Consider the following 20,017-nt stretch of genomic DNA (forward strand, 5'->3'; position numbering starts at 1 on the left):
TTGAAATATCACATGTATATTAGAACTAGATGCGAAAAGTCAGACTTTGCACCGTAAGTGATCAGCGGCCATCTTAAAATACTCTTTGACATGGCGAAATTTTGATGGGTATGCTTATGGCATGTCATCGACCCAAAATGGCTGACAAGTGATAACGGCTGTTCAGATTGGCTCACAGCGCACTTGTCGCATTTAGCTCTACATACATGTGATATCTATGGTTATCTCGTCATCACAACGGTGATGTCACCTGCAGGTTCTTTCTCCAGACGTTGACGGCGGCAAAGGCCAGCTGCATCTGCTTCCTGCGGGCGTCCTTGTGTCGTTTGTAGGCGATCTCGATGAAGATGAGGAATATGCCCGCCACGATGCCGCCCGCCACCAACATGAACACACCTGAACCGCCGCAAATGGGAGAACGGTAATACCAAGAAAAAGGAGGAGGAGAAGAATTGGCGGCGGCGCCACCTACCTGCCATGTTCTCGAAGGTGAGTGTGGCCGGCGCGTTGCTCCTGGAGTCACATTCCTGGTATCGAACCCAAGTCTTGTCCAGGTCCTCCATGAAGCCGTTCTCATGTGAACTGAAAGCCACCGTGTCGGCCGCTTTAGTTGTTTAGTCCATGATTCAACGCAAGCGGGAGAGAGGCGGGGCATCACCTTAGAATGGCCAGCGAAACGTTCTGCTTCCAGGGGCTGTCCTTCCGCATCCCGATGCCAAATCCCGAGCGGAAGAAAAGCTCGCCGGTGGTTACCAGGTCGCATTTCTGCGACGCCTCGAACTCCAGCACAGCGCTGTCCCAGATGAAGGCGTGCAGTTTGCTGCGAGGGGCACAGATTCGCTCTCTGAACAGACTATAACTTTTTGGTGAGTGGGCTCCAACAAGAAGTGGCCCAGAAATGCCCAAAAAAACAATAAGAAGTGACCCAAAATGGATAAAAAGTCACCCTGAAATGCCAAAAATCAATATGTAGTGGTCCAATATAAACGATAAAAGAGCAACATCAACAGGAAGTGACATAGAAATGCCTCAAAATCGAAAGAGGTGAAAAAAAAAAAATCAACCAGAAGTGAACCGGAAGTGGGCCAAAATTAACAGGACGTGACCCAAAACCAATAGGAAGTGACCCATCAACCTCCCAAAATCAACAGGATGTGAGGCAAAATCAACACCAAGTGACCCGAAATCAGCAAGACGTGACCTGCAAGTGCACCAAAATTAACAGGAAGTGACCCAAAATGAATAAAAAATCACCTTGAAATGGCCAAAATCAATATGTAGTGGTCCAATATTAACAAAAAATGAGCAACATCGACAGGAAGTGACCAAGACATGCCTCAAAATCAAAAGGAAGTGACACAAATCAACAAGAAGTGACCCAGAAGTGCACCAAAACTAACCGGAAAAGACTCAAAATCAAAAGGAAATGAACAGTCACTACCCCAAAATCAACAGGATGTGAAGCAAAATCAATGGCAAGTGACCCAAAATCAACAAGAACTGACCCGCAAGTGCACCAAAATTTATAGAAGGCGATTTAAAATAAATATATGAAGTGACATGTAAATGCTCCAAAAGTTACAGGAAGTGACCCAGAAGTTCCCAAAAATGAACAGGAAGAAACCCAAAATGAATAGGAAGTGTGCCGCAAACGCTCAAAAATGAACAGGAAGTGACCCTGAAATATCCCAAAATCAACAGGATCTGACCTAGTAATGGCGCAGAATCAACAAAGTGCTCCGGAAGTGTCCCAAAATACCTTTGTGGAGTTGGCTCCCTATCAGACGCAAATTTATATAAAAATGATATCAATTGTTTGTGCTGCTAATGTTTTTTAGATATTAAGATAGTAATTTCGAGTCATGATGTCACACAGCCCCCAATTTCTTGCATAATGGATCAGAATTGGTGCCATTCGTTGATGCTACATTTGTGCTGTAAAATTTTCGTTTGTGCTGCTATTGTTTTATACATATTAATTTCGAGTGATGACGTCAATCGCAGCCCCTCCATCGCAGCTGACGTAGCATACCAACTCTCTCACAGCCCGAAGGGGTGCAATTTGCTACGTTTGTGCTAGTTTTTGGGACACCCCTCTGTTATGAGAGAGTTGGTACACTCCATCAGCCGCTGAAGTTGGATACGGTAAACCTAAGAGTGGAATCATCACTTGAAATTTATATCACAATATCTATAATACGATAGTACAAAACAAAAAATTTTACAGCACAAACGTAGCATAAACGAATGGCAGCATTTCGGGTCTATTTGGCAATAAATGGGGTGTGTGTGACATCATCACTTGAAATTAATATCTCAATATCTCAAAAACGATAGCAGCGCAAACTACACCTATTACAGCACTAACCAACACAAACAAATCATAAACGATCGACACCATTTTTAATCAAATTGGAGGGCTGGTTGACCTCAGAATGCCCCATTAAGAAATTGTAAAAATCTTAAAAACGATCGCAGCACAAACCAAACTTTTTACACCACAAACCAGCACAAACGATTGACATCATTTTTATACAAATTTGCGTCTAATGGTGAGCCAATTTTAAGGAGGTTCCCGAAATTAATAGAAAGTGAGCCTGAATGCCCTAAAATCAACAGAAGGTGACCCAGAAATGACAGAAAAACAATAGGAAGTGACCCAACATCACAAGGAATTGAGTTTACCGAACACAAGAGCAACAATTTCTGGAGAAATTATATTTTCTAATAGTCTGCATGGTAGTACAGGTAGCCCCCGGTTTACGAACGAGTTCTGCGCTGGCGATGTAACCTGGACTTCCGCATAAGTCGTGAAGTCAGTATACATCTCGCCTAATGCAATCTTCTGATATGCTTGCAAGCATGACCAGTTGTTTTTCACTGAAACTGCTGATAGTTAGTTTTGCCTCAGATAATCATGGACTTTAACTGCCAACAATAATCATGGACTTTTAACTGCCAACCAGCAAGGCTCATGACCTATTTTGCATGATCAATTAATCACCAAACAGACACACCTCCTTTTAAGTTCAGCATATAAGCAACGCCGAGCTCTCTGTTTGGTGTGCATTTCTCTACACAGGTTTTGTTCTGTCATTGAATGCACCCAGAAATTTCTGAAATTAAAACTGCTCAGTATTGATCTCTTGTCTCCAGTCTTTTACTTTGCAATCCAGTCTAGCTGTCTCACCTGAATTGAAAACGAACACGCGGAGGGCCTGAAAGACTGCCTCCAACAGTCGGAATTAACCCTTTAAAAACCTCAAAACACCCTCTAAATAAAAGGAAAAAAACTATCCAAAAACATGTATTATACGTCATTGTACTGTCCTCGCCAAGACGTTGAAGCTAAGTCCGAGCCAGACAGCGAGCTAAGTTCTGAAATGACGATGTCAGACGTCCGTGTGGTTTGCTGACTTTATTCAGCTGCTCATGGAATCAACACTTGCGGAATGAAACTACAATAAAACGAAATTAAATCAGTCTCATCTTCATTAAAAGCTATTCAAGTTTGCGTTTACAAGTAGATGCTGATACAGCAATAACAAACGATTAGCATGTATCAGTTAGCGTCCGCACATCATCAAAAATAATCACATTAACTTGCCACAAGTATTTGACCACTATTGAAAACCCACAATAAACAGTACAAAAGGGGTTATATTCAGCCGTAGCCTCTGGATGCTTCACAAGCAACAAATGTGCGCGCAGGCTGTCACCTCTGCCACTCGGCTGCTCTGTGTGTGTAAATAAAAGAATGCATTGCAAAACAAAAGTCACATTAGAAAAAAAACAAAAAAAAAACAAAGAGACGCAGGCATCGTAAAGTCGAAATCGCACAAGTCGTCTGCGTCGTAACCTGGGGACTACCTGTACTGTCAAGCTATTTAGTGTAAGTAAGTAGCAATGAAAAGTATTGATTCCTCACTTGTCTCTGACAGCCTGTATGGCCTCAGCGGCGCTCTCGTAGTTGTGCTTCTCCATATGACGATACATGGTGCTCAACTCCACTTGACGCCGGAAGTAAATGTCGACCGAGCTCTGCTTGACCGTCGCGTAGATGAACTTGTCTGACGGGTTTCGCAGCTGACGAGCGCCAAAAGAAAAAAAAGTTTTAAATAGAGGAGACGGGAAAAGGCGGGAAAAGGGGAAAACACCTCAACGCGCACATTCGGAAGCTCCGAATGCGACATGATGATGATGAGGACGATGAAGAAATGAGGATGACGACCGTGTGCACGAAGGCTGGGCAGTGTGACGACCGCTACGACGTGAGGGAACGGTAAGGGGTCAAAGGCCGCGCAAAAGGCGGGCTTTGCGCTTGCTAACCCTGGGGTCGTTGATGCCAGTGATGCGCTCCTCAGGCCGGTCCAGCACCAGGAAGGCGGCCAGGTTGGCCGTGTACGACGCCACGATGATCATGGCGAATCCCGCCCACACCATTCCCAGAATCCTGGCCGAAAAACTCCTCGGGGCTCCTGAGAAGGTTGAAGAAGGGGAGGGATTCAGACAAACTTTCACATTTTATGCTTTGCGCCATCAGGACCAAGCTGCATGAGCATTGATTTTTATGCCATTCAACTCCACGCCACTAGGGGCTGTATGTGTTGTGGCTCAGCCCAGTAAGCCTTACAATCAATGCTAACCAAGTGACAGGTGTTGTACAGCTTTTTGACTGTCCTGGTCATACATATTGCATCTATATAGAACTAGATGCCGCGTTAGTAACCAGTGGTCATCTTAAAGCAGTGGTAAGCTTTATAATTGTCACTATTTGATCGTGACGGGCTACTGGATCACGACAGATTGCTACAGCGCACGCATGAACCAACATCACTTCCTCTCAAGGTTTGATGGCAGATATAAATATATACATGATAGATTAAACGATAAAAATACATTGTCTCTATTATTGGGTGATAATTAAAATTTTTTAAAAAACTCATAAGAAATCTTCCAATGATTATGCCCTAAAACAATCCCTTTAAATGCTGGAACAGTTTTAATGTATATGTGTAGAACATAAACAAACTATACTTACATATGCCAATCTATGAGGATTGTTTGATTTTATTTTTAAATGCGATTTTGATGTTCACAGGATCTCCATGAAATTGTTAAATTTTCATAAACAAATCCTCCTTTTCTGGAAATGGCCATACTTTTACTCCTCAAAAAGCAAATGTATGGAACAGTAGTCATTACAATAAATAGGATTTTTTTCCCCAATAGGTTTGAAAAAGGCATTGTGTTTGTCACTAATTTAATGGATACGATTCTGACTGATAGTGTGATAAGTTTATTTGGATTTTTTAAAGTTTTTTTTAAAACTAGGATATTTCATAATTTTTCAAGACAAATATCGTGGCAAGAACCAAATTATGTACATTCCAAACAGTGTTGTTTTCGTCAGTGATGATGACAACGAAAATATTTCGTTGCCCCCCCCCCCCCCCCCCCCCCTCCACCACCCCCAGAGTCCAGTCTCCATGCAGGCTTGCACAAGCGGTAAGATTTTTTTTTTTTTTTTTTTGCCAGAGAGCATATGCAATGTTGCTTTAGCCTTTAAAGGTCTGTGGCTGAGTGATCATCACACACTAAATGTGACTTGTAGCGTTAGCATAGCATTCGTGGTAGGCTAATGCTAACGGCGAGCGTCCTCTTAAACTGTGGGACTTTTTTTTACTGCGGTTCGTGGCGTGCAGTTGGGTATAATTAAATGAAAATACAGTGATCCCTCGTATTTCGCAGTTAACGGGGACCAGAATCCGCCGCGATAAGTGAAAAAGTAGCGCACCCCCCCACCTAAAAATAAATATTTTTTTTTGTGTGTGTCCAATGGATTTATTCAGATTTAGCATTGGAAAGAGATACATATAAGGGTTTTTTCACTTTTTTCTCCAAATTAAAAAAATATATATGTATGTATATATTTTAATAAATGTTTTTTTAAGCACTTCAAATGTAATAACTATGATAAGTTTTAACATGTTACTGTCCCAGCAAATTATTTTTAAAGAAGGATTCAGTAGTAGAAAAATGCTTGGCTTTATTAAATGCTTCATTGAGTGAGTCTATTCAAATCCACTCGGATCTGCTCACTTACACACACACAGTCCTGACACAGCAACTGTTTAACAGGGTAAATGATGATTGACGCATGCGGCGCTTTTGACGCTTGTGACTCTGGAAAGACCAAACACATTCAATGTCAATCATCGTTAACTTTAATAAGTTACTCCAGCGCACTGCCTGCCTGCCTAACAAACAAAGAGCAGGGAGGGAGGGAGGACGCGAGACTGAGACTACACAATCGGCTCATCTGTTTTTTTTTTTTTTTTTTAATTGAAAAAAAAATCCACGATGGATTGAGAGTTTGAAGTGCGATGTAGCGAGGGATCACTGGAATGTACTGTTTTCCTGCTGGGTGTGAATTATCACCAAGTTGGCATTCTCCATGTAGACGCTACAATATGTGCTCGTCTGTCAATGTTCATTCGAAATAATTGGAAACCTTTATATATTTATTCTTAGATTGATTTTTCAGAAAAAAAATTACAGACAAAAACATTTTTAGTAAACGTCGACTAAAACTAGACGAAATTAGTCTCGAAGTTTCGTCAACATACACGACATGAAGACAAACACATTGAGATGACTAAAATATTAAGACTAATAAGTATTATCGTCCAATAGACTGAGACGAAAATTAAAAGGCTGCCAAAAACAACACTGATTCCAAAACAATGACCAAAGCTTATTCTTACTATATTAAATGTCCGCACAAACCTTGTCCCGCAGGCCGCAATTGGCCCAGAGCCGCAAGTTTGAGAGCACTGCTTACTTGGCACAAAATTGACGCTTGTGGACTGACCTTCTCCAATGCCGGAGTTCAGCAGAACCCCCCAGGAGAACCACATGGCCGAGGACAAGGTGAGGGCGTCTTCTTCTTCTTCTTCGCTGTTGACTTTAAACCTTCCGAACGGGCTGCAAACAAGCAAGCACGGATGTTACAGCACTAAAAGGTCACGACACATCCCGTGACGTCAATACGGTTGAGTACTACCTGAACCGGTCTAATAGGTAGAGCATCACTGCCACCACGTGGACCGACAGGCCGACAAGGAGCCACAAGGTGCTCTGAAAAGGTTGCATGAAGGAGTCCAGCGTGCTGCGAGGGATTTCCTGCAGGGAGCAACAAACATCCGCTTATTACAAAAAAAAAGCCCATTAATTTCCAATCGCAATAGCATTTCCAATTTCAAAATGGATATCGTCCTCTATTTTTTAAAATCCAATTCACGTAATTTACACATTTAAAAGAATCAGAAAATAAAGCGCACAAAATTTGGATACAGGTTTTGCCAAAAGTGTACGGTTCCACCTAAATTTGACAAAAACATCCCCATTTATTTCCAATTCCCCATTCGTTTCAAATGGGGAAAATAACCCAATATCAACAAGAAGTGGACTGAAAAAGCCCAAAATCAAGAACAAAGACCTGTAAATACCACAAAAAATAACAGTGAGTGACCAAAGATCAACAGGAACTTTTCAATGAACAGGAAGTGATCCATAAATATCGTAAAATTAAGAGTATATGATACAAAATGGACAGAAAGCGATTATAGATTATCGCAAAATGTAAAGGAAGTGAACCAGAATAAGTGTCCACTAAACAGGAAGTAAGCAGAAATGCTCTAAAATTAACACATGATGCTTAAAAAATGTCCCTAGATCTACAGGAAGTGACCCCAAAATGCCATAGTCAACAGAAAGTGTCCAATGAACAGGGAGTGACCCACAAATGCCCAACAGTTATCAGGAAATTACCCCTGAAATGACCCAAAATGTGCAGGATGTGCCCTGAAAAAGCAACAAAGTCAACAGGAAGTATCCAGTGAACAGGAAGTGACCCAGAAATGCCCTAAATTTAACACATTATGATCCAAAATGTACACAAAGTGACTCCAGAAGACACCAATATGCGCAGGAAGTAACCCAAAATAAACAGGAAGTGACGTGTAAGTACCCTATATTTAACAAGGAAGACACTTACCGGTAATATTAACTCATTACTTGCCATTGATGCTGTGATACTGTGTGTGATACTGCCAATGCTGTGAATGCTCGTTTATCAGTGCCTTTGATGGTGCTAGACGTTCAATTCATTTGGACGTCTAGCACCATCAAGGGCAGCCAACGAGCTAACTAGGAAGTGAGACAAAAATGCCCAAAACTAATTGGAAGTGACAGAAAATCTACAGGAGGTGACCGAAAGCATCCCATTGCCATTTCTCCAGAATTGGCATTTTCTAGTTCTTCTATCAACGGCGCTTTTTCTTACCTTCTTGACCAGGATGGTCAGGCCCTGATACTTAAAGGGCTTGGAGAACTCGATGTACTGAGCGCGCTCGTTGTTGATGGTGAGAGGGGCCACGATCATGTCGGCCAGACCCCCCAGGAGCTCGCCCATCATGCCGTTCCACTCCTTCTTGTTGCTGTTGTTCACCTAACGTGGAGACAAGTCACACCGCGCTAAGCAATCCAGGAGAAGACCAGATGGAGGAGACGGAAGATGCACAAAATGGAGGCGGTTGAACCTTTTATCCATGGCGCAAGTGACTATTTTAGCTCATTTAAAAGAACTGAATATAATTAGTTATTATTAAATCATTATATTATTGATGGTAGCTTTGCATATGCTCCTAAATCAACAAAAAGTGACCCCGAAATGCACCAAAATCAATAAGAAGTGAGCCGATATCAACGGGAGATAACGTGATATGAACCCATATCATTAGGAAGTGACCCGATACAGACAAGAAGTGATCCCAAAATGCTCTGAAATCAACAGGAAGTTACTCCAAAACATCTCAAAATCGACAAGAAGTGAGCCGATATCAACAGGAGGTAACCTGATATGGTTAAGAAGTGATCACTTAATCATCAGGAGGTGACTCCAAACGCCCCAAAATCAATAGGACGTGACCCCAAAATGCCATATCAACAGGAGGTGACCAAATATGGTCAAGAAGTGACCCTAAAATGCCTGAAAATCAATAGGAAGTGACCCCAAAATCAATAATAAGTTAGCCGATATCAACAGGAGGTGACCCGATAAGGTCAAAAAGTGACCGCAAAACGTCCCACAATTAACAGTAAGTGACCCCAAAATACCCTCAAAATCAATAAGTGAGCCAATATCAACAGGTGACCTGATATGGTCAAGGAGTGACCCCAAAATCAACAGGAAGAGACCCCAAAACATCGCGAAATCAATAGGAAGTGAGCCGATATCAACAGGAGGTAACCCGATATTATCAAGAGGTGACCCCAAAATGCCCCGAAACGAACAGGAAGTGTCCATAACCCCCCCCCCAAAATTAATCAGAAGATAGTCACAATCAACAGGAGTTGACCTAATGTGGTCAAGAAAAGTCTCCAAAATCAACAGAAAGTGACCCCAAATCAATAAGAAGTGCGCCGATATCAACCGAAAGTGACCTGTTATGAACCTATATCAACAGAAAGTGACCCAATATGGACAAGAAGTGACCCCGAAATGCTCCAAAACTGAGAGGAAGTAAGTCCGAAACGCCCCAAAATCAATAATAAGTGCGCTAATATCAACCGCAAGTGACCAGTTATGAACCCATATCAACAGAAAGTGACCCAATACGGTCAAGAAGTGACCCCAAAATCAACAGGAAGCGACTCCAAAACGCTCCAAAATCAATAGGAAGTGACTCCAAAACACCCCAAAATCAATAAGAAGTGAGCTGATATCAACAGAACGTGACCCAGCATGGTCCAGAAGGGACTCCAAAATCAACAGGAAGTGACCCCAAAATCCATAAGTCGTTAGTCGATGTTAACAGTAATATGAACCCATACCAAAAGGGAGTGACCCAATATGGACAAGAAGTGACCCCAAAATGCCCAAAAATCAACAGTAAGTGACTCCAAAACACCCTAAAATCAGTAAGAAGTGAGCCGATATCAACAGGTGACCCGGTATGTTCATAAAGTGACCCCAAAATGCCCCACAATCAATAGGAAGTGACTCCAAAATGTCCCAAAATCAATAAGTGAGCCAATATCAACAGGTGACCTGATATGGTCAAGAAGTGACCTGAAAATCAACAGGAAGTGACCGCAAAACACCCTAAAATCAATAAGACATGAGCCGATATCCACAGGAGGTGACCGATATTATCAAGAAGTGACGCCAAAATGCCCCAAAACAAACAGGAAGTGTCCCAAAACCCGAAGTGATCCACTATACAACAGCAGTTGACCTGATATGGTCAAGAAGGTACTCCAAAATGCCCCAAAATCAATAAGAAGTGCGCTGATATCAACCGAAAGTGACCTGTTATGAACACATATCAACAAAAAGTGACCCAATATGGACAAGAAGTGACCCTCAAATGCCCCAAAATCAAGACGAAGTGACCCCAAAACACCCTAAAATCAATAACAATGGAGCTGATATCAACAGGAGGTGACCGATATTATCAAGAAGTGACCCCAAAATGCCCCAAAACGAACAGGAAGTGTCCCTAACATCACCCAAAATCAATCAGAAGTGAGCCACTATCAACAGGAGTTGACCTGATATGGTCAAAACTTAACTCAACTTAGCTGTATGAATGCTCCAAACAAAGTTTCGTTGTGCTTTTGTAACAATTACAAAAAATATTCTGAATCCAAAAAAGAGATCCCAAAATCAACAGAAAATGACCCCAAAATGCCCCCAAATCAATAAGAAGTGCGCCAATATCAACTGAAAGTGTCCTGTTATGAACCCATATTAACAGAAAGTGACCCAACATGGACAAGAAGTGACATTAAAAAGCCCCAAAATCAAGAGACAGTAACTTCAAAATGCCCCAAATCAACAGGAATTGTTTTACACAGCAACACAGCAAAACTACCATTGCAACTTCTAAAAAAAAAAAAAAAAAAAAAAAAAAAGCATTTTCTAATTATTAATGGATGAGGAGAAAACAGGAAATGATGGCGGTGAGGTTATACTGGGAACCACTGGACAAGGTGTTGCCATGGCGACAAGGAACACATGTTCTGGAATCATCCGTGGACATGCATAATACATTTAGCGTACATGCATGATACAGTACATGCCTTGGCTTTATGTATAATGCAGGCTTAAGCGGCGATACGTGCAACATGACAGGCAAAGAAATGAGAATGTTGGCGCCCATTTTTCTTACTCTCTCTTGCGTTCCAAACTTTCCGTCGGCTACCAAGTGCACCTCGTAGGTGAAGTTCATGCTCATGGCCAATTTGATGAGCAGGTCAATGCAGAAGCCATAACAACACTGAGGAACCGTCGGCTGACCTGAAAGGCATACATGCTTGCTATACCTTTAATGGAATTGGTGTCTAAGTTTGTCTGCAAATGCATACGCACAGTGGGGCAAATAAGTATTTTATCAACCACCAATTGTGCAAGTTCTCCTATTTGAAAAGATTAGAGAGGCCTGTAATCGTCAACATGGGTAAACCTCAACCATGAGAGACAGAATGTGGAAAAAAAAAACAGAAAATCACATTGTTTTATTTTTAAGGATTTATTTCCAAATTAGAGTGGAAAATAAGTATTTGGTCACCTACAAACAAGCAAGATTTCTGGCTGTCAAAGAGGTCTAACTTCTTCTAACGAGGTCTAACGAGGCTCCACTCGTTACCTGTATTAATGGCACCTGTTTTAACTCATTATCGGTATAAAAGACACTGTCCACAACCTCAGTCAGTCACACTCCAAACTCCACTATGGCAAAAAACCAAAGAGCGGTCGAAGGACACCAGAGAAAAAAATGTAGACCTGCACCAGGCTGGGAAGACTGAATCTGCAAGATCTCACCCCGTGGCGTCAAAATGATAACAAGAACGGTGAGCAAAAATCCCGGAACCACACGGGGGGACCGAGTGAATGACCTACAGAGAGCTGGGACAACAGTAACAAAGGCTACTATCAGTAACACAATGCGCCGCCAGGGACTCATATCCTGCACTGCCAGACGTGTCCCCCTGCTGAAGCCAGTGCACGTCCAGGCCCATCTGCGGTTCGCTAGAGAGCATTTGGATGATTCAGAAGAGGAGTGGGAGAATGTGTTATGGTCAGATGAAACCAAAATAGAACTTTTTAGTAGAAACGCAGGGTCTCACGTTTGGAGGAAAAAGAATACTGAATTGCATCCGAAGAACACCATAACCACTGTGAAGCATGGGGGTGGAAACATCATGCTTTGGGGCTGTTTTTCTGCAAAGGGACCAGGACGACTGATCTGTGTAGAAAAAAGAATGAATGGGGCCATGTATCGAGAGATTTTGAGTGAAAATCTCCTTCCATCAGCGAGGGCACTGAAGATGAGACGTGGCTGGGTCTTTCAGCATAACAATGATCCCAAACACACAACCAGGGCAACAAAGGAATGGCTTCGTAAGAAGCATTTCAAGGTCCTGGAGTGCCCTAGTCAATCTCCAGATCTCAACCCCATAGGAAATCTGTGGGGGGAGTTGAAAGTCCGTGTTGCCCAACGACAGCCCCAAAACATCACTGCTCTAAAGGAGATCTGCATGGAGGAATGGGCCAAAATACCAGCAACAGTGTGTGAAAAGCTTGTGAAGAGCTACAGAAAATGTTTGGCCTCCATTATTGCCAACAAAGGGTACATCACAAAGTATTGAGATGAACTTTTGGTATTGACCAAATACTTATTTTCCACCATGATTTGCAAATAAATTCTCTAAAAATCAAACAATGTGATTTTCTGTTTTTTTTCCACATTCTGTCTCTAATGGTTGAGGTTTACCCATGTTGACAATTACAGGCCTCTCTAATATTTTCAAGTGGGAGAAGTTGCACAATAAGTGGTTGTCTAAATACTTATTTGCCCCACTGTATCTACCCATAGATTTCACTTATAAAAGATGTGAAAAGTCGGCAGTTGAGTAATCGGCGGCCATGTTAAAGCAGTGGACAGTTTGTTGCAGTGAACCAAAGGTACTCTACTACTCTTTTACCAAAATACTCAGTAAAATCTGGATGGATTTTCAAACGTTTTGGTTTTAATAAAACAAAGTGCCTATGATTCAAGGTGGATGTTGGAAAAAAAAAAAAGATATACAGTATGTCTATTTTGAACTCATTGGCTGCAATTGACAGTGCTAGATGTCCAATCCATTTGGACTGGGAGGAGTGAATGAACATGAGCAGTCAATGAGTTAAAGAATACTGTTTAAAAAAATATATATATATATTTTTTTTTAATATATCAACAAAAATATTTATGAATGAATCAAATGCCCCTAAAACTGAATGTAGTAGAAAATGCAATCTGGAGAAAGTGCATGGAGAGAACTGAGCTTTGCTCTACTGGTCAGTAAATGCCAACAGGCCAATTCCTGTTGATTTGGGATCACTTCCTATTAATTTGGGAATATTTATAGGTTGCTTCCTGTTGTTTATGGGTCACTTCCTGATATTTTTGTGCATTCCTTGGTCAATTCCTGTCAATTTAGGTTCAATTCCAGGTCACTTCCTGTTGATTTTGGTTCACTTCAATTTTAATGGTGGAGCATTTACGGGTTACTTCCTGTTGTTTTTGTGTCACTTCCAGTTAATTTTGGCACATTTACGGGTGACTTATTATTTTTGGGGCATTCTTGGCTCACTTTCTGTGGATTTAGGTTAAATTCCAGGTGACTTCCTGTTGATTTTGGGTCAATTCCTGTTATTTCATGGTGTTGACTGATCACTTCCTGATTATTTTGGTTCATTTCCTGTCAATTTTGGAGTATTTACAGGTTACTTCCTATTGTTTTGGGGTCACTTCCTGTTATTTTGAGTTGTTGCCAGTTCACATTCTGATAATTTGGGTTCTGTTCGAATCAAAATGGTTTGGTCGTCAATATCCATCAATGGTAGTGAATGACTTATTTATGTGATTAATTTACTGCATTCCTGAAAAACCAAGCCGTTTGAAAAGGTTTTGGAAATAAAGCAATTTCAAAGTTCACGCTGGCTCCATTGACTCTAATGTTATATTTATGAAATGGCACAATTGTCCCCCAGTATCTAACTATTTCAGATATATATTTGATCTACTTGGCCGATAAAGATGTTCCAGATTGTGATCCAGTGTTTTGTGTCCCGTGCGTCAGACCTGGAATGGTTCCATTGGGTCCGGTGCAAATGACCTTCTTGATGAGGACCCCGTTGACTGTGTGTTCCTCCTTACACGTTCCATCCGCCTTGGTGGGCTTGACGTAGACAAAAGGCTCCTGGTGGATGGTCACGATCTAGGTGCACGCACAGGCCAGACTTGTTTCAAAATGTGGTCCTGAGACCACAAAACCAGTGTTGCATCATTGCCTTCCTGATTCTGACTGTGTCGAATTGGCCGATCGATGCCAATACTTTAGAGATACCCAGTTTGGTCAAAAAAATGTATTTTAAAAATTTTATCGTAAACTTTTGCATACTCAATTGAATTTACTCAGTGGCTGCCGTTGACTGTGCTAGAGATCCAATTCATTTGAAGTGATATTTGAGATAAACACATTTCAATTCATGGCATAAGCATGAAAAAGCCCGCGCCACTACCAAAATGGCGTCAAGGCAGGCATTTTGGTAGGGTCGATATACCCATCCAAGTCAATGCATTGAAATTAAAATGAATTCCTAACTATTATTTCTCAATCCATTTTTAAAAGATTATAAAATAACTGCTATTTATTATGTAGCTTTTATTGACGGCGTTGACGTCCAATACACTTGAAGTAGGAGGGTTGGCCGGCTGTCACCCTACAGCTTTAAATGGATTCATTTTTTTTTTAGTACTCCCCGATGTCATTTTAGTGCCATATCGGTACAGAACTAGTATCAGTGTAGCAAACTACCTGTTAGCATGTCTGCGCATTAGCACGTTAGCCTACCTTGAGTTTGGTCGACATCTGGTATCCGACTGGCTTTTCGGTCTCCCCGCCGGGCCAGATGATTTTCCTCTGGGGGTTCATCACCACCTGACATATGACACATGTGACACATATGATACATCAGTGGTCCCCAACCTTTTTTGCACCAAAGATCGGTGTGATGTGGGCCTTTTTTTCACAGACATGCATTGTGTGGCAGAAAATTACAGTAATTATAAAATAACACAACGGGGCTAAAATTGAACATTAAGCGCAGGGAAAATATAACTCACCATACCCTGAATCAACCATTTTTTAACAGCGGCCTCTCCTAAAACATAACAGTGAATGCCCTTGATCGCAGGCATAATGAGTTCTTTTCAAATCATCTAAGGCAGGGGTGCCCAAGTCCAGTCCTCGAGAGCCCCTATCCAGCTTGTTTTCCATGTCTACCTCCTCCAACACACCTGACTCAAATAATCAGGATCATTATCAGGCTCTTGCAGAGCTTGCTGATGAGCTGATCATTTTATTCAGGTGTGTTCAAGGAGGGAGACATGGAAAACAAGCTGGATAGGGGCTCTCGAGGATCGGACTTGGGCACCCCTGATCTAAGGTTTCTTGGCTTCAGTGATACAGTTCACCACGAGGTATGATGCTCTCGGTGCATTCGCTTTTGTCGCCTCATTTGCTAGCTTTTAGCCACATATTAAGCAGAATGGACTTGGCTAGAGGCTCCTCTTCTGGCTCAGCAGGTGGCCTTATCTACGTAAAAAAAACAGTCCAAAGATGTCTGGTTTTCAGTCATCTTCGCTAACATGTGGGCCAAATTTTCTGGGGACAAATCTGATGCGCCTCCATCATTATCGAGGACGAGTGCAGATAGCTTTAAAAAAACAGATGCTGGATGCTAGCTCCAATGGATTTCAATTACGACTTCCTATCCAGTTTCGTTATTATATCTACTGACTAATCCGAGCAAAAGGACTGGAAGTACGCCGGCCTCCATTGTAGAGTTGTGCCGCTGCAGCACACAGCAGCTAAAGTTATTCTTTATTTTGACTGATGCTGGGCTGCTAATGACTATCAGAGTAGGTTTGTGGACGTCGCCCTCTAGTGTTTGCATAGCAGCCCAGCGTCAGACAATGTAACTATTAATGCGAGCTGCTGCTGGATGTGTGCTGCCGGCGACACACCTCAGCAATGGCAGACAGGGTACTTTCAGTCGTTTTGCATGAATTAGTCTATAGGTGTGCAAACACCCCAGTAATGGCGACCAACCACGACAACAAATTATCTATTATTTCTCTGCGGCCCGGTAGCAAATGCGCAATGGGGTCCATGGCCCAGTGGTTGGGGATCACTGTACAGGTGCTAGCAAACGTGTGTGTGTGTGTGTGTGTGTACGCGTGTCCTCTACCTGCGAGCCGTTGAAGATTCCGACCTGGACAAGCCTCCCGGGCTTCTGCTGGTAGTTAAGGATATTGTAGGTTGCAAAGCGCCGGTCGCCGTCGTCGTTGAACTCGATGCGACCGGTCAGCCCCTCCGTGTACTTGGAGGACATCAGCACCCTGACACGTGACCAAGTACACCCTTCAACTGTCTTCACATCGGCCAAGTTTTCAATCAATCAATCAATCAATCAATCAATCAATCAATCAATCAATCAATAGCTTTATTGTTACCACAAGATTATACTATAATAATAGTAATTAAACAGTAATATGAGTATTACGACAGTAATATGAGCATTACGACAAAGAAATCGTAATATTACAAGATTAAAGTCGTTGTATTCCGTATCTTTACGTATATCACAAGAAAAAGTAATTTCAGATAACACCATGCATAGACTTCATAATGGTATTGACGGGACACAGGGCCGATTAATAGGGGGCTTATCTCCGTCAATGCTGACCAAGTGGAAGCGCAGACAAAGAGCTTTTTACGTTGAAAATTCTTGTGAATATATGCGTAAATCCCTCAATTCTTTATGCTTTCTAAAAGCAAAAAAACGGGCAGTTAGCATTTATTTTATGTAAGTATGTCGAATGTGCCGCTCGTCTTTAAGTCACTGTGGCAACGCCTTACCACAACAAAGAGCTTTCTACGTTGAAAATTCTTGTGAATAAATGCGTAAATCCCTGAATTCTTTATAGATATGGACGTAAAACAGTTTCGATTCTTTGGTAAAAGAGCAAAGAATCGGGCAGTTAGCATTTATTTTACGTAAATATGATGCGAACTATGATTCCAATGCAGTAGTGGCTAATTTCTCCCATAGATTTTTTTCACGTTTCAAAATGCATGCATGGTACGAAAAATATAATAATTACCTTGAATCCTCGAACAAATCACTCCTGAGACAATCCTTCCTGTCTGTATGCGGTACAGCTTTCGTACTTTTATCATAAAGCCGGCGTGAAATCGCTGCGTGTGTCGCTGCGACCGACTGCAAATAACTGAAGCGGACTGTGGGATGGGCCCCCTGCTTGAAGGCGTTGCGCAGTAGCTGGCCTAATTGACCCGTCAATACAATTATGAAGTCTATGCACCATGTTACAGAAAAAAAAAATGTTCCTGGCTTGTTGTCATTTTATTTGTGTTGCTATGGTCCAAACTAAATGAAAAAATGCCAATAATAAGGTTAAAGTTTGGTTTTGCTTAAATTAGAGGCTATATTTAAAATTTCTGATTTTACGTCCTAGTTATGCAGAAAATATTTACGTGAAATGTCATTTATCGTGTTTCAGGTCAAACTAAGTCTATAAAATAAGGGGGGGGAATATATATGGCGGAAAACACAGACAAGACTGAAAAAGCCGTTTCTGCTCTTGCACTCCTCTTTAAAAGAAACTGCTGTATTTTAAGCCAAAACAACTGTTGTGTTCAATAGAACAATATGTCTATATGCTGCCATAGCAGATTCATGGCGCATTAAGCCCCCAAACTATTTTTAATTTGTCCGTTTTACCCTGAAAACCCCCATTTATAGATGTCACGCAACCGCTTTTGTTTCAATCTAGCCATAAAAAGAAAAGCAATTATATTTATTATTCGAAATGTCTGTCATTTTTAGCTTAGAATCATTAATGGATGTCTAATATTTAGTTTAAAAAAAAGAAAACGACTTTAAAAAAATTATTCACGCGCATAATTTAAACTTTTAAACAAATTACGTCACAATGAAAAATTTGGCGTCTGTAAATAAGTCACGGATTTCTATCTCATAACTATCGCTTAATTGTTGTTGGGTTTTTTTTGCATTTTCCCCGATATGTTAGAAGATAAATAATCGATCCAAACAAAGACAAATTGAAAAATAACGTTTAAAAAGGTAACTATATGAAAAAGAAAATCTCAACCACTCCTTGTTGTCTGCGATTTCTGCATCGCGACCTTTGCTATATCACCGTTTTACCCATAAAATCCCCGCAAAATCCGGCTGTGGCCATTCACAACTGTGTCTTGACACTCAGTGATACATGCTAAATGGAGTTTTTGGATCAAAACAAGGTAAGTACGCGATAATAACTCGTTAATGTCATGGCGTCTGTAATTCCGCTCTTGCGTGCTCCCGCCTCCATGGCGTCTGTAATTCTGCTCTCCCGTGCTCTCGCGTCCAGTTAGGGATTTGCTGTTTGAAACAATTATTTTATTATTTTTTTTAATGCCCTCCTGTTCAAAATTTTTCTTGCCCCAGAAAATTGAGATTTTAAGCTTTCCAATGATGTATCACACATGCATATCGGACAATTTTTAAATTTGGCCAAATTGGGGGTATCGTAGCGGAACTTCAAGTCACCTGAGTGTTTTATATATAAAAGCATTAGAAAGTACACAAGTAAAGTGGAAAACAGAATTGTGAAGTCGTGACCAGAAACCCAAACTTTTTGGGAAAGAAAGGTGTTTTAAAATGTCAATGTGACGAAACAAACTGGGAAATACCACTAAGAACCTGGGAACATAATATGTGTTACATGGTGCAATTCACGAGGATAAGGTCGTAATATTACTTATCTTTACGTACTAGTCCTTCTCAAAAAATGTGCATATTGTGATAAAGTTTATTATTTTCTGTAATGTACTGATAAACATTAGAATTTCATATATTTTAGATTCATTACACACAACTGAAGTAGTTCAAGGCTTTTATTGTTTTAATATTGATGATTATTATAGCAAAAAAGTCATGAAAAAACAAAAATCCCTATCTCAAAAAATTAGCATATCATGAAAAGGTACTCTAAAGAAGCTACTAACCTAATCATCTGAATCGATGAATTAACTCAAAATCCCTGCGAAAGATTCCTGACGCTTTTAAAAACACCCAGCCTGGTTCATTTCTCAAAACCGCAATCACGGGCAAGACTGCCGACCTGACTAATGTCCAGAAGGCCATCATTGACACCCTCGAGCAAAAGGCTAAGACACAGAAAGAAATTTCTGAGCGAATAGGCTGTTCCTAGAGTGCTGTATCAAGGCACCTCAGTGGGAAGTCTGTGGGAGGGAAAATTGTGGCAGGAAACGCTGAACAACCAGAAGAGGTGACCGCACCGTGAGAAAGATTTTGGAGAAGGGGCGATTCCAGACCTTGGGGACCTGCAGAAACCTGGAAATGGGCTACAGGTGCCGCATTACCAAGGTCAAGCCACTTTTGAACCTGAAACAGCGGCAGAAGCGCCTGACCTGGGCTACAGAGAAGCAGCACTGGACTGTTTGATGCTCAGTGGTCCAAAGTACTTTTTCAGATGAAAGCAAATTTTGCATGTCATTCGGAAATCAAGGTGCCAGAGTTTGGAGGAAGACAGGGGAGAAGGAAATGCCAAAATGCCTGAAGTGTCAAGTACCCACAGTCAGCGATGGTCTGGGGTGCCATGTCAGCTGCTGGTGTTGGTCAACTGTGTTTTATCAAGGGCCTGACCTGACCCCCATAGAGAATCTGTGGGATGTTGTGAAGAGGAAGTTGAGAGACACCAGACCCAACACTGTGGATGAGCTTAAGGTCGCTATCAAAGCATCCTGGACCTCCATAACACCTCAGCAGCGCCACAGGCTAATTGCCTCCATG

At 41.5% G+C, this 20,017-nt stretch overlaps 1 protein-coding gene across 3 annotated transcripts in view; it reads right to left on the reverse strand.

Moving 5' to 3' along the window:
- grin1b (glutamate receptor, ionotropic, N-methyl D-aspartate 1b) overlaps window positions 1-20,017 on the reverse strand; it is a 45,651-nt gene that overhangs the window by 5,682 nt on the left and 19,952 nt on the right. For all 3 annotated transcript variants that reach the window (XM_057831833.1, XM_057831834.1, XM_057831831.1), the window contains 12 exons: window positions 16,367-16,517; window positions 14,968-15,054; window positions 14,196-14,331; window positions 11,238-11,365; window positions 8,348-8,512; window positions 7,067-7,185; window positions 6,875-6,987; window positions 4,330-4,478; window positions 3,929-4,086; window positions 659-820; window positions 473-582; window positions 251-396 (listed from right to left, as the gene is read on the reverse strand). In XM_057831833.1, the coding sequence (XP_057687816.1) occupies window positions 251-396; window positions 473-582; window positions 659-820; window positions 3,929-4,086; window positions 4,330-4,478; window positions 6,875-6,987; window positions 7,067-7,185; window positions 8,348-8,512; window positions 11,238-11,365; window positions 14,196-14,331; window positions 14,968-15,054; window positions 16,367-16,517 (1,624 nt within the window). The remainder of the gene's footprint in view (window positions 1-250; window positions 397-472; window positions 583-658; window positions 821-3,928; window positions 4,087-4,329; window positions 4,479-6,874; window positions 6,988-7,066; window positions 7,186-8,347; window positions 8,513-11,237; window positions 11,366-14,195; window positions 14,332-14,967; window positions 15,055-16,366; window positions 16,518-20,017) is intronic.

The sequence above is a fragment of the Corythoichthys intestinalis genome, chromosome 3 (genome assembly GCF_030265065.1).
Source record: "Corythoichthys intestinalis isolate RoL2023-P3 chromosome 3, ASM3026506v1, whole genome shotgun sequence".
NCBI classification, from domain to species: domain Eukaryota; kingdom Metazoa; phylum Chordata; class Actinopteri; order Syngnathiformes; family Syngnathidae; genus Corythoichthys; species Corythoichthys intestinalis.